The 15,415-nt window shown below is 46.7% G+C and overlaps 1 protein-coding gene across 2 annotated transcripts in view; it reads right to left on the reverse strand.

The window, feature by feature from the left end:
• Positions 1–15,415, reverse strand: part of CANX (calnexin) — a 468,009-nt gene that overhangs the window by 223,289 nt on the left and 229,305 nt on the right. For both annotated transcript variants that reach the window (XM_086931347.1, XM_086931348.1), the window contains 2 exons: positions 4,331–4,523; positions 3,218–3,407 (listed from right to left, as the gene is read on the reverse strand). In XM_086931347.1, coding sequence (XP_086787473.1) covers positions 3,218–3,407; positions 4,331–4,523 — 383 coding nt within the window. The remainder of the gene's footprint in view (positions 1–3,217; positions 3,408–4,330; positions 4,524–15,415) is intronic.

Below are 15,415 nucleotides of genomic sequence, written 5' to 3' on the forward strand. Positions count from 1 at the left end.
ATAAGTAAATTCATCCTCATTGTATCCCTCCCCCACATCCTCATTGGTGCGTGTGGGAGAATAGGCATATTCTTGACCATAGGACTCCACAGGTTCAAAAAGAACAGATGAGGTGGCAGAATCCCTTTTCCTTTTGAGAGAGATTTTGTATGACTTCAACTGAGTTTCTGGGACGATTTTCCGTTTGTAAATAGTGAGCCTGCCAGAATCTGAGTCTATGAACAGTTTTGACTGATTGTCATATGAGGGTGCTTGGAACACCACATCGCTCGAGTCGTCATTGACGGCTCAGATGGCCTCTGCGTCGTCTCCTACCTCGACAACGTCTTCCTCATGGATGTAGTCTTCTTCTTCCACATCATAGTTCGAGTCGTGCTCCGACGCAGGGTCAGACTGCTGGTCAGAATACTCTTCATCAACACCCTCGTCGTCATCAGCCTCGAAGATGTTCTCCGGGTCTGGCACAGTCTTTTGCGCCGACTGTCTTGCGGCGGGTCGAAGCGTCTTCTTTGGCCGGAACTTGGAACAAGCCATGCAGCTGGCTTCGTCGTGGTCCGGGGATAGGCATTTATTGCACACAGGGTGCACGTCAATGTGAGGGTGTTTTGAGTTGCAGACGGGGCATCGCTTGAACGGGCTCCGTTCCATCGTCGATTGTCGTCTGGGCCTTCGGTGTCGAAAAGGCAAACTGCCTTCGACGTCCTGTTCGAAGAACTGGTTTAAGTACGAGGCACTGAACAAACACAATACCGACGCCCGAAGGTCTTTTGGCCTGGCAAAAACTGTTTTTATATCGATTTCGAACTTGAGTCAAGAAATTACATCTGAACCCAATGGCGGAAAAAAACAAAAACTATCTGAAGATGAAGAGGATGCGCATGCGCACTGTAGTCCAGGGGAGGAGCCACCTATCTTGTGATACTTCGAAGACTCTTCCAGGACAACAATGTGCAATCATCCGGACCCAACACTAGGCGGAGATCTATGCACAGATATGAATTCATCAGCCCACATGCCTCGAACATTGTATCGCTGTTCAATCCATGACAGCACAACAACCAAAATGTCCTGTATGGCTAAACACTTACAAGGTCCCGAATGCTAGACCTATTGGCTAATCCAATGCTTGTTATCTTTGGAGCCCAAATGTTTCGGAATTGAAGGGGTATCATCTCGGCTCAAGCCCAAAGGCTTTACTTGCTGTTTCGGTGCTGAGCTGGAGTGCAGGTGTTGAAATCAGTCTTGGTGGCTACCACAGCCAGGCGGCAGTGGTTGCCCAATAGCCTTTTGTTTGGTGCAGTTTTGGCTGGCAAAGGGGCTTTATTACTCATGGCACCCTGTCCAGCTGGAATGTCTTGCGCTGCTTCCATCTCATCTTGCTCAATATCTTCTCCGAAGATATCAAGGGTGTCCTTGATACTCTGCATGTCTCTTCTTCGAGCGCAAAGGTCCTGAAGTCTTTTTGGATCTGAACGATTGCCAAGCATCGCAGTCTTCGTCTTTAGGCTCCGGCAGAGAAATAGGTTACAGACCTTGTGAAGGTCGGTGCGTTGGTATTTGGAATGGCACGGAGGACAGAATTGAAATGGCGTCCGTTCCATCGGAAGAAGACTATGATGAATCTTCTAGTGGAAGTAGATAGAGGAAAATTAGCTAGGCCCGCAGGCCGCGGTTAGAGTTCCTGATTGGATAATGAAAGTTTTCCGAATTTGTCGACACGCAGGTGGAAACGCTTTCAAAAACAATACAGACGAGGGTAAGTTAATTGCATACCGCAGGGCTCCCGACTGACCATTTTGAAACAGAGCGCTGCAATACACGCCCGAACCCAATGGTAGAAAGAAAACAAACTAACAATGGAGTCAACGCCCATGCACATTATCACCAAAAGTAGGAATCCCCTACTCTTGTGACCGGAAAAGACTTCTTTGAAGAAAAACTTGAAAACATCTGCATATAACACTAGATGGCAGGAGTATGCAAAGCATGTGAATCTACAGCACACCTGCCTCGAACATTTGCATTTCAGCCGTGTTTTTCCCAGCTTATGTTTTGGTATTACTTCACTTATGCTGTCGCTATCACTATAAAACTCCCCTTTTTCGAGGTTTTGTTAGATTCTTTCGATATTCTCTATGCGATCTCTGGAACATTGTGTCCTGCATCTGAACCCACCACAGTAAAAAAAGAATCTGTAGATGCCAAGCACGCACAGGGACTTTGTAGATATGCATCACACATAAGAGGAAAGACAGACAAATGGTCGAACATCTGAGGGAGCGGAAAAGAGGGGTTGAAGAATAATTCTGGAGCCAAACCCTAGATCTTAAATAGTGCAAAGCGTGCAAATACAGAAAAGATAATGCTTCAAACCCATCCATACAGGCAATTGTTATGCATATGAAATTATAGCTATGCTGCTTTATCAAATGGTTATGGGTGACCCACATTAAAAATTGACTTTTTGTATTAGGCTAATCCTTTGTTTAGAATTCAAGCATCAATTAAATGCCTGAGGCGAAACAGCAATTCCAAGTTGACACTCAGCACACATATCACATTTTTTAAACAATACCTAGGCATTTTTAAAAATATATATATATTTTGATGGTCAACATGCTTCTCCACCCAACTCTGAAACCTTTGAACTATGCCTTTTTTAATCGATTGTCCTGACCTTGGATCTATCTTATTGATCACTTGGCTCCATCCTACATATTGACGCCATCCTTCAACTCCCAAATACATTAGAAACTAAGCTATCGATTCTGTGTCCTAACTAAAAGGGCAGAAAAAGAATGCAAATATGGCACCAAACTAATGCGGATTGTGCTTTTACGCTCCATGTCATCGCAACTTAACCACAGGACAAGGTCTTATTAACATCAAAAACAAAAGTTCCCCAGCTGGGGGACACAAGTTCTTGAACGCAACGATCAGATGACAAAGTGCACAGCATGTACATTTATAAAAGGTTCACAAGGCAAAACCAGTTATATTCTTGAATCAAACGCAGGATGACAACTCTAGAGGTTATGTCAAACAAACCCAAAAAGTGGAGAAGGAAATATCATGCTAAACAATTACTTGAACTTGATCATATGTGCTTTATACATGATCTGCCAAATATGATCACTTTAGGTTCCCATATCGGAAGAACGGTTTTAACTTGTTTACCCCCTTCTACAAGTACCATTTCACTTCAAATGCCACGTACCAGTCATCAGGTTTCACAGCATCAGGGTCTGGGATTTTGGCCCTCTCATCCCAATCCTCAGGCTTTTGGTCCTCTGGGTCCTCGATCTCTTTAGGTGGATTTACAGGTGGGGTCATGTCGTTTAACAAGTTGCCCCGATTTACAACTGTCTGATCGATGAGGATTTCAAAACTGTTATCTGGATTCAAAACTATCAAAAAGAAGAAAGGTAACCGAGGACTTAATCTCAGAGACTTAAGAACCAACAAAACAGTTCTTTCAGGTAAGCAAGAGAGGTTTACAAACCAAAGCTTCCACCACATCTGCACCTACCTCCCAAGATGCAAACCTACAGCATGTTTAGAATGACAACTTGAGATGTTTTTTATACCAGCAAAACAATGAGTCTATAGAAGGCCTTGCACATTGATTTTTCCACAATAACTTCTTTGGAAAAACCACTCAGTTTAGATTTACTAGTGAATGTTGGTAGCTTCAAAAGTACGCTGGCATTGGCAAATTCAACACTGGTGGTTGGCAAACTTGAAATGGTAGACAACATGGAGGACATCTTGGAAATATAGAACATAATTTTTGAAGACGGGCATATATTTTCGATTTTACTTTCAGTAGGCAGTTGCCAAAGTCAAACCATTTGCAGCCCCACACAGCAACATTGAAAGCAAGGCAAATGATATAGAAAATCTACAATTTAAGTGCTACAAAACATTTGGGTTTGTATTTTGCCTGCTAGAACATTCTGATTTTCTTTGTGTATTCAAGTTTAACTGATCTTTATACTTAACTGGTTGTAAATGTCCTATAATTCTTAAAAATCTTGCACTGGCTTGACACAGTTTTACTAGGTCAGGTTACATTGAAGTTCTAGTCTCAGCGATCTCCTAGATAAGTCTTAACTGGTTGACTTGCCAGTTAGGAAGGGCCAAGGAGGCAAGTGCCTAAAGGAAGTTGTTGCTCAGTTATTCAATGAGGGTGAAATGTAATTCTTGGCTATCAGGCAAAATAGAGCTGTATTTTTTAAAAATATGATTAGTGCTATAGAAACCATATCTAATGCTTAAAAACATTCTCAGACTGAAGCAGGCTGGTCCCACTTTGTTAACGTTCCCTCACCTAGGGTATAGAGATGAGCCTTCTTATCTGAGAAGTATGCCTTGAGGTCAGCATCTGGACGCTTGGCATGTTTTTCTTCATACTCCCCAGTTTTGGGGTTCTTGTGCCTGAAGATGAAGTGAAGCTTGTAATCCTCTCCACACTTATCAGGACCAAACATGATCGTGTATGGGGTCTTATCCTGGAACTGATCCTGTAAAATAAAACATTAACAGTTAGTAAAATAAAGTAATAGATAAGAGCCCTTCAAGTGTTCACCAGATCCCGATCACCTAGTAATAGTTGGCAACATTTTTTTATTTTAGAATACTTTTGCAACAAGAGGAAACGAGGATTGGCAAAGCCAATAGGTCTAGTTTATGCTAGAGCAATTGGCTTTGCCAATGTGTTTTAGCCATGTGGTAGAGCAGTGTAGAGCAGTGTGGAGTAGTGTGTGTGGAGTGGAATGGAGTAGTGTGTGTTGAGTGGAATGGAGTAGTGTGGTAGAGCAAAGAAGTGGCGTACCGCTGAGTATGCATGGTAGCGCACGTCCATTACAGACAACACATTTTCAATTGAAATTACCATTAGATTTGCACTGACATACAGTTTTGCTGATAAAACGATACAGCAGTTTGTTTTGATCGTATTAAACTATTTGATTCTACCACACTTCAAAATTACCAAAACAAATATTCATTTGTGTTTTTCAAATTCTGATAAGTTTGTACAGTTAATTTACTGGCATTTAAATTGTGTGTGCTAAAAATAAAAATCCTACAGCCTTTCCCTTTCAAACGCTAATACCCAGCAAGTTTACTACCTAAATCCTCTTACTTTGCAGTAAGAGAAAGAAAAGCAAATACCAACCTTCCCTGGAAGGCAGAACCTAATATCGGACCTGTCTTTGAATGCACAGCAGTATGACAAGACCAAAAGGAATTTTAAAGGCTTGTGTTTTGCTCCTTCACTTCAGATGTCCAGGGTGGTTATTTTCGGAGGGCTTCAGCCTCCCATTCCCCTACTTCCAGACCTAGGGCATGGCCGTGAAATTGTGGAAGAGGTGTGCTTAAGTTATGGTATTAGTAAAGAGCACTGGCGAAAACTGACACGCTCGTAGACCGAACATTGTTCTTCACATGCATGCAAGATTGATAAACTGATAGTGGCAGAGAGAAGTAGAATTAGTCAAGCACGAAGATATGAGGCAGGAAACCTTTTCCAAGTAACACAGCACGTTTACTGCTTCCTGAACTAGCATACAAGGGAGGCCACTGAAAACACAGCACGTTTACTGCTTCCTGAACTAGCATACAAGGGAGGCCACTGAAAACACATGCACTCTTATGGAGTGTCTCATAAAGAAGAAAAAAATTCCCAGAAAGCAAGCACTTGAAGAATACAAGTAGTCAGTAAGAAGTGTTAAACAGGCAATGCTCCATGGGAGGGACAGACATGATGGACATATCCAAGAAGCTGGCTCTATATATACTACATCAAAATGAGGTATAGTGTGTATAAAGTCCAAATGTCCCCAGAAGTAGCAGAGGTTAAAGTTAGATAGAACCTTACTCTCTAATAATAGTAGCTTGGTCGAGCAGTAAGGCAGTATCAGAGGACAGTGTTTAGCAATTGATGTACCCACTCAGTCAGCATATGAATTCACACACAAGAACTGAACTCTAGGCCAATTGTTGTATACAAATATACTGTTTATTTTTAGAACCAATTCAATAGAAATTGTACTTAGTTTGATTTACAGGGGAGCAGTAGAATGCAATACTGGGCAAATACAGTACATTGTAATGAATAGGCTTTTTCAGTAATTAGCAGGTAAGTTACATTTTACGTTACTTTTCTAACTCAGTGCTGGATACCTAGGTTCAGCACTGGGACATTTCGTAGAAACAGGCAAGCAATTACGTTGTAGTTATTTGCAGGATTATGATACCTCTCTGAGTTCTGTAGGTCATACTCCCTCTTACAGGCGTCAAAAGTATGGGGGTCGTAGTTGTGAAAGAGGTGTGAGGGCCAGGCCACCCCCCTCCCGCCAGGCATCAAATGGCCCCGACTGTAGTCCTGGAGGGAATGCAGGATTAAAATGCAAAGGTGTAAATGGAGAAGGAAAAGAGGTCCATCTCTCATCGCCTGACACAGAGTCCCAAACCCCGAGTGTTGTGCGAGTAGGAGTGCTAATATAAGTGTTCTTAGGCCTATCACACTTGGGGCGCCACACTAAGCCCCAAATGGTTCGACCGGTCACACTACGATCCATATGCAGCGAATGTTTATCAGACTCTTATTTAGTCCATTCAATAAGAACTCGCAATTGGCCTGCCTTCTAGTACAAGTGAATGTCTGGGGGTCCGACTCCCCCCTCTTCTCTGGGACGGGAAGTATCGTAAAAGAGAAGCGTGCCAGTCTCTCCTGCCATAGGAATTTCAAGATCATGGACTTAACACGTTGGAAGAAGTCTCTCTCCATTTCGATAGGTAAGGCCTGAAAAAGGTACAGGAGTTTAGGCAGGAGGGCCATTTTTATAGCATGGATACGACCCAACCATGAGAAGAAGAGGGGCTTCCACTTGTGGAGCTCTGTTTGGATACGACCCAGTATAGGAGGAAAATGGGCAGCGTAGAGACCTCCCACTTTGGCCGTGATCAGGACGCCCAGGTATTGAATGGAAGAAGTGGTCCACTGGAGGGCCGTGAGTGGTCGAAGGGCCTGCATTTCTGAAGAAGAGAGCGTGAGATTAAGGATAAAAGATTCACCTAAGTTTACTTTGAAGCCTGCTACTGCTTCGAATTTAGCCAGTTCTGTTTGTAAAGGGGGGAGCGATGTTGCCGGGTCTGTAAGGGATAACAAAACATAGTTAGCAAATAGGGAAATTTTATGTTGCTCCCCCGTGAAAGGAATCTCCTGATTGGCAGGGTTTGCTCTGATCATCACAGCTAGGGGTTCAATGCTAAGGGCAAAAAGTAAGGGAGGGAGGGGGCAACCCTGTCTCGTGCCCCTGGAGTGGGAGAATGAGGCTGATTGAGTTCCATTGACCAGGACCCGAGATCGATGGTAGAAGATAGTTGGCCCGAGTCATAGTGAGGAACCTCGGGGCAAAGCCAAATGCAGACAAGGTACGGAACAGGAACTCCCAGTCCACCCGGTCGAAAGCCTTCTCCGCCTCTAACCCCACCAGGACCGCTGGGATCCAAAACTTGTGGGCCTTCTCGACAAGGTGGACAATCTGGCGAGTGTTATCGTGAGTTTGGCGCCCCTTGATGAAACCGTATTGATCCGGATGTTTGAGGTCAGGCATGAGGTAATTTAACCACTTGGCAAGGATGGAGGAGTATAGCTTCGCATCGAGGTTGAGGAGTGCCTCCTCCGCCATCTTGTTGAAGAGTCACGTAAGAAGAGGGATAATAGGAGCTTTGTGTAGTTAAGTGCTTTGATTGCCATATTAACATCGTCGCAAGTGATGGGCGCCGTAAGAAGCTCATTCCACTCCGGGGAGACCTGTGGAAGCCGAAGAGATTGTAAATATGCTTCTTGGGCCTCAGAATCTAAAAGGTCGCCAGAGTTTAAAGCTTTATAAAATGATCCAAAGAGTTCCGCTTTAGTCTCATCTTTATGGGTAAGGTCACCCTGTGGACCTCAGATCCCCCCAATGTATTCCCACACCCGTTTATCCTTGAGTTGCCGAGCGAGGTGTTTGCCAACCTTGTTGCCCTGGCAATAAGACAAGTGGCGCAATTGCAATAGTGCGCATTCCGCCCTATTATAAATGGCTTGAAGTTTACCCCTTAGTGCCATAAGATTGCGTAGGGTCTGTCTCGTGGGATTTAATTTATGGGCTTGTTCCACGGAAGCCAATTCCAACTCTAGAGTGTCTCTCTCCATAGCACGTTGTGAATTTAATGCAGAGTTAAGGGAGATGCACTTCCCCCAGAAGACTGATTTAAAGGCATCCCAGGTGGTAAATTCTGAGGTGTCATCTGTATTATTGATACCAAAGAATTAGGTGAAGGCCTTAGTTTAGTGCAGGAGTCCTCATCACGGGCAAAAGCAGGTGGACAGTACCACCTGGGAGAGGTAGAGTTGTTGACCCTCCAGGACAGGGAGATCGCTAGGAGGCTATGGTCAGAAATAGAGAGGGGAAATATTTTGGCTTCTTGGAGGTCGCCCAGAAGTGAGTGGCTGATAAAAATTGCATCCAATCGTGAGTAAGTTCGGTGCACATGAGAATAAAATGTAAAGTCACGAGAAGAGGGGTACAGGGTGCAACAAGAATCAAGGAGGCCCATGTTGTGAAAGCGCTGTTGCGTGGCTGTTGTGAAGGAACCAGTGCATGCGCGTTGCCTATGGGTGGTATCTAAGTCTTCACTCCATATTAAGTTAAAGTCTCCCATGAGAATAATTTGCCCTTCGGCAAAATCCAATATTTTACCCAGAAAAGTGCCTAAGAAAGTCACCTGTCCCGTGTTGGGGGCATAGACCGCTACGAAAGTACTGAGCTTCCCCCGCAGCTGACCCTTGACCATCACCCAGCATCCATCCCTATCCTGTTGCACATCTAGAGGTTGGAATTTAGAGGAGGCGTGGAACAGTCCAACCCCCCTGTGTTTCAGGCGGAAGACTTATAGATCATGGGGTACTGTTTGTGACGAAGCCGTGTGTCCTCGTATCTAGCGCGGTGAGTTTCTTTGAGGGCTACTACTTTGAGGTGATTATCAGTGATGTATTTCCAGATCTTCTGGCGTTTCTGAGGGGAGTTAAGCCCTTTGACATTCCAAGTTCCTATGGTAAGTGTCATTATAGTAGTGGAGGAGTGTAACAGTGCAATAGGAGCTGCATCCAATCCAGCTGTCTGTGTGTATGAGACCCAACAGGTTCGTCCCGCCTCCCTCAGTGGAGTGAGAAGGGGTTGCGCAACTCACTAATCTGGGTGCACTAAACAGGAAAAAAGCCACCACCATGATGTTCCCAGCTCTCCCCACCTCCCCCAACAATAGAGAACAGCCTCTTCCTCCAGTTGCATCATACAAATAGTCATACATGTTCATGTATACATTTGTTAAAAAGCCACCACCAGAACCCTCCCACACCCACCCCTCAACCCCTAAACAAAAGTGAACAAACATAACCAGATAACCAATACAAGACATTACTATTAGTGCCAGCGCGGGGTTAAGAGACCCCGCAGGAACCAGGGGGGACAACAGGACCAAGAGCCCGGTCCACTCCCACCCTAGCGCAAAAGCGAAGTCCAAAGCAGCTCTGTGCGGCAACTTGAAAGGCCCAAGAGGCCACTCCGGCCGAAAGGCAACCTCAAAATAGGTACAGCGAACAAAACAGAGCATGGATGAAGAAATTCTAGCTAAGCCCAGGAGACCCGCAAAATACCTTAAGCCTGTACTAGACTCACAGCAGTAAGGACCCACTACCAGAAAATAGAGAGCAACAGTGGCCTTACACATGAAGTCCTCTGAGTTCAGTCACTTCCGGCGCAGGCCCAAGGACAAAGCAGTCCAGAGTCTGGCACGTGTTCCCACCTGCAATCAAAGACAACAGGCATCATGGCCATTACAAAGAAGTTCGGAAAAACATCCAACTCAGGTCAGATCCCCAGTGTTCATCGCCGCCCTCTGCCTGATCCAGCGTTCCATGCGGACGCCCTTGTAGGGCTTCAGGAAGAGTCCATTTTTATCTGGCAGAGAAGTGTCCTCGTCGGAGGGGAGCCCCAGCAACGCTATGCCTTTCTGCAAAGCAGAGATATGACTCCTTTTATTCTCGTATTCAAAGGACAGCCCAAATGGATAAGTCCATCTATACCCAATTTTTTCCTCGCGCAGTTTAGTGGTGACCGGCCTGAGCAGTTGTTGTGCAAGCGTGGATGGCAACACGTCGTGAACGATGGCGCAGGAATGACCCTGAAACGATAGAGTATTTCACCCTCGCCGCATGCATAACCGCTTTTTTGACTTTAAAAGAATGAAACTTTGCGAGGACATCACGTGTTTTTTTCTTCTCTCCATGTCGTAGCGTTCCCACTCGGTGGGCCCTGTCCAACTTTATTTTAAGAGACTGTGGGGCTAGGATCTCTGAAAACAAACCTACCAGGAAGGCCTCCAGGTCTGGTCCCTCTGCGCCTTCCTCCAGGCACCTTATGCGTAGGTTCTTGCTCCGTGCCCTGTTCGAGATCCTCCGCCTTGAGTTGCGCTTTCACTAACTGGTCCGAGAGAGTGTACATCCTCTCGAAGCTCAGTAGAGAGTTAAGCCTGCTCCTGATGTTGGGTTTTGAGGTAGACGACTCTCATACCCACGGAGTCAACGTCTTGTTGAAGAGAGGCCAAGCGATCTGACAGGTCCGACCGTAACTGGTCGATAGAAGACTTGATATCCTGGCTAATATCATTATGGAGATCAGATTTGAAGTCCTTGAGCATAGTCAAGAGGTCAGTCTTTGTGAGAGCCATTGTCGATGAGTTGGCGTCAGTCCTGAGGGTCGGACGTTTGTCTGCGGTGCAGAAAAAATTTGAGAGATTATTTGCTGGCTTGCTCGTTGATTTCGTAGGCGGCATAAGGCTGGTACTCCCAAAGCTGAGTGGATACTTCAGGAGTGGCGCGAGCAATACGGCTTCTGCCGGCCGTCATGAGGAAGCTGCTGCATTCATCGAGAGAGAATCGCGCTCAGAGCCGGAATAGAGTCCACCACCGGTTCGAGTATCCATGCGTCCAGATATGGGGGACGAGGGTCTCCGCAGTGAGAGGTCCCATAAACCAATGCGGTCTTGCGCATAGACTAAGCCCAGCAGGGCCGCTCACCCATCTAAAGCGCCCTCAGGTAAGAATAGATCCACAAGTGGGAGCGCAGGGCCCCCTCACGACTGCCGACTGTTCGCTAGGTAGGTTCACCCCCAATGCGTGCAACTGGGATCAGCGGGCACTGCAGCTGGCATGGGTGGCAGCGATGAAGCAGAGATGTTGTTCATAAGCTCCGGAGCAAGGTGACAGGGTATGCTGGGATAGTCTAGTGTTAGAGGAGCCAATCAACATGGAGATATCTAACTGCGCCAGGGCTGGAAGCAGGGAAGACCAAATTCACCGCCCTCCGGCGAAATGCGGCTGCCATCTTAGGGGTGGGGGAGTTCCAGTGTGTGATCGCCCCGTGGACTGCGCTTCTGCCCTCATTAAGGCCTCATGGCAGACGCTACCTGAGCGATGGCGGACATCCTCGATGGGGAGACTTGTTTCACGCGCCACCAGGCAATAGGGCAGCACTATCGGGCAGCACTCTATCTCGGGCACCGCCATTTTGCGCGGCGCCCGATCCTTGCCCGCAGCGGCAGAGCAATCTGGGCACCCCTAACGCCGCTCGAGGCATATAAGTAGCATCAGTGGGTTCCCCACACCTTCCCACGCTGAAACCTTGGCTCACGGCGGCGCCAGACGTCTGTAGCCGCTGAGAATAGCACTGAAGGCACGCGTGGACCGGGAGCCGAGACGGATTAGTTCCGGTCGGCCATCTTGCCCGGCCACGCCCCCATTTGCATGATTTTTAAAGAATATTGTGAGAAAGTGGCTCTATATACACTGGACCAGAATCAGGTACAGTGTGTATAGAGTCCACAAACCCCAGAGGTATAACAGAGGTTAAAGAGGTGTAACCTTACTCTCTAAAGTGGTAGCTTTGTCGAGCAGTAAGGCGGTACCACAGGACAGTGTAAAGCATTTGTTGTACACAGTCAGCAAAAGGTTTCACACACTCAAAGACTAACTAGAGGCCAATTGTTTGTATATCAAAAGATATAGTTGTTTTATTTCTAGAACCAACAGATATCCAACAAATATACGGTTCTCAATAGGAGAGGTCTCAGATGAGTACTTTGCAGAAAGGCAATACACTTTGTAAAGACAATAGGTACAGGGGTTGCAGTAGGCAACACAATTCTACACACAATTTAGCATCGAGCTCAATGGATTTCCTTATATAAACACATTTGATTACTTTGTGGATTACTTTGGTAATTCCAGGACTGGCTCCTAGGTTCAGTCCTGCGGTCTAAGCTGAAAACAGTTTAGCAAAAACATTTAAGGTGTTGTAGTGATTTTTCAGGAATAAAAAGCTATTTTAAAAGTTCACACTTAGAAACTTTTCAACAGGAATCTGACAATGTTATCCAATGGGAGAAAATTCAGGTTGCAGGTAAAGTACGAGCTCGTTACTTTTGTAATCCAGTACTGGTCTCCTGGGGCCAGCACTGGGGTCCCAACTTAAAACAGGTAAGCAATTAAGTTTCAGTATTTCGTATGATTTTTAAAGAATTTCTAGTTTTCAAAGTAGACACTTAAAAGAAATTTCAAAGAAAAGCAGACAATGGATTCCTATGGAGAAAATACAAGTTACTAGTAACTTTTGCGGTTCAGTACTGGGCTACAAGGTACAGTACTGGCTTCTCCCCTGATCACAGGTGGGTACTTCGGAATGAATTCGGGTGACTTTATATGAATATTTTTAGTTTCTAAAACTTCACACTTGGAACATTTTTCGAGTCAAACCAGTCAATGTTATCCAATGGCAGGTAAGTGAGCTATCGGTTTCCAGGTGAGTACTTGGCTGGTGAAGTTAGGGTTCTGGGCATAGACTCAGGGGTCAGGTAAGTACAGTTGGTTCACTCCCAGCGGCACAGGGGCAGCCGGGTGCAGAGGTAGTTAGGCCCAATGTTATCCAATGAGGGAAAGGGGGCCTCCGGCTGGTGGCTGCTGGCTAGCAGGCCACACAGCTGTGGGAGCTGGGCTCCTGGTCACTTGCTCAGGGCAAATGGGGGGGAAGTAGGCTAGGGTCTTTCTTCTTTTCTTATCGGGATCTGAGGAAGGAAGGTTAAGGGAGCCCCTAAATACTGAATTTAGGGGTGTTACAGGTAGGGCAAGGTCAGAGACCAATAGGTCCCTGTTCTGGGGTGGGAACACCCCCTAGCCTGCTCCTCTCATGTCGGAGGGGGGCAGGAGCCTAGCTATGATTGGGCCAGAGCCCGGGGTCGTGCTTCACCTAGTCTCCCCCACCCGAGGGGTGGGTTGGCATAGGCGGCCCCCCCCCCCCCCCCCTCCTGATGTAGTTTCTCGCCAGTCTTCCTGCCAGAGTGGGGGTCAGAACTGGTGGGGGCTAGTTGCTGGGGCCAGCAAATGGTCTGGAGAAGCTCACAGAAGCGGCATGACTTTATTATTATTATTATTATTATTGCATTTATTGAGCGCACAGCTACCCGGAGGTTTCCCGGCGCTTGCCTTGGGAACCCGTCCTGGCTTTTCCCTGTGAGATAGCCCCTACAGGGCATCCCCAAGGTGAAAGCCAGGCATCCCGCCGCAGGGGGGCCGTTGTGGAGATTAAGCAAGCTTAATGCCCAGAGTTGCAGAGTGAGAACCCATGATTAGAGCAGGCACCGAAGCGAGAATTATCGAGTCCGTGGACATTTGAGCTCAAGACCCTGCCGCGTCGGGAATTGAACCCTGGTCCCGGGTCTGACCTCAGCTTCCGGGTCTGCCTGCTCTACACCGTGAGCCACACTTCTCCACAAGCTTCCCCCTGCCCATCCTGGGGGAGGAGACCTAGCACCTCGCCCAGGATGTGCATTGTTGCAGGCCCAGGAGAGCGGGGGGCTCTCCACCCAGGGGTACAGCAACAGGTCTGCTGTGTGGCAGCCTCTGCAGCCACTCCGCTCAGACGTGGATTGTAGGTAAGGTTTTCACGGGGAATCTCTAAGATGTCCTCTGGTGCACTTTACATTAAATCCCACACTGGCATCAGTGCAGGTTTAATGTGCTGAGAAGTTTGGTACCAAACCAACAAATTACTTACCTTCGGTAACGCTTTTTCTGGTGGATTCATAAATACAGGTAAAGAAGAGTGTTTAATCGGGGAGGCGGGTGGGCATGTGAGGGATTCACAGGCAGATACTGTATCTACCAGAAAAAGCGTTACCAAAGGTAAATAACTTTTTCTTCTGATAGATACATCTGCCAGTGGATTCCTCACCTTGTGAATAGAGTCTCACAGCAGTCGCCACTCCCGGAGGAGGGTGTCCACTCTCCTAAACCAGAAAATCATGCAGGACGGAGCGCGCAAAATGGCCATCCCTCCTCACCTCGCTATCCAAGCAGTAATGCGTTGCAAAAGTGTGGAGGGAGGCCCATGTCGCTGCTCTACAAATGTCCTCCACAGGAACACCCCTAGACAAAGCAGATGTTGATGACTTTGCTCTAGTAGAATGAGCCCTTACACCCTCTGGGGGTTCATTACCAGCCAGGGCGTAGCCGATCTTGATTCAAAGTATGATCCATCTTGAGTGTGTGCGCTTGTGCACAGCCTGTCCTTTCTTGCAGCCAGCAAAATCCACAAAGAGCTGGTCATCCACTCAATAGTCTTTTGTTCTATCAAAGTAAAAGCTCACCGCCCTCTTAGGGTCCAGACGGTGAAGATGCTCCTCCTCCTTGGAAGGGTGATGGGGAGGATAGAAGGTAGGAAGTGTATTGGAATGGAGTAACCACCTTAGGCAGAAAAGCAGCCCTGGTCCTAAGAACCATTCGTTCAGCATGAATGGTCAGGAAGGGGGGCTTTAAACTAAGAGCTTGAAGCTCACTTACACTCCTTGCCGAGGTAATCGCAACTAGGAAAACCATCTTAAAAGACAACCTCAAGGGACAATTATGCAGAGGTTCGAAAGGTGAACCCATTAGATAAGGCGGAAACCTATTTGTAAGCCCCTTCAGAAATCTCAAAACAATAGGTGATTTAAAAAAGGACGGCTAATCCGGCAGGCAGAGAAAAGCCCACAACGCCGAAAGAGCCCTTAACTGTTGCCACAGCAAAACCTTGCTGTGCTAAAGAAAGCGCAAAAAGAAGTATGTCTGACAAGCGAGCCATCAAAGGATCGATGGACTTCTCTCCGCACCAGACAACAAATTTGGACCATCTATAAGAATAAATTGATTTAGTGGAGTCATGCCTGCCGATAAAATGACATCCATCACATCATGCGGGAGGGAAAAGGAATTCAGGTTGCCCAGTTCAATCTCCAGGCATGAAGGTGTAAGGTCCGGAGGTGCGGGTGT

This window comes from Lissotriton vulgaris, chromosome 7, assembly GCF_964263255.1.
Source record: "Lissotriton vulgaris chromosome 7, aLisVul1.2, whole genome shotgun sequence".
NCBI lineage: Eukaryota > Metazoa > Chordata > Amphibia > Caudata > Salamandridae > Lissotriton > Lissotriton vulgaris.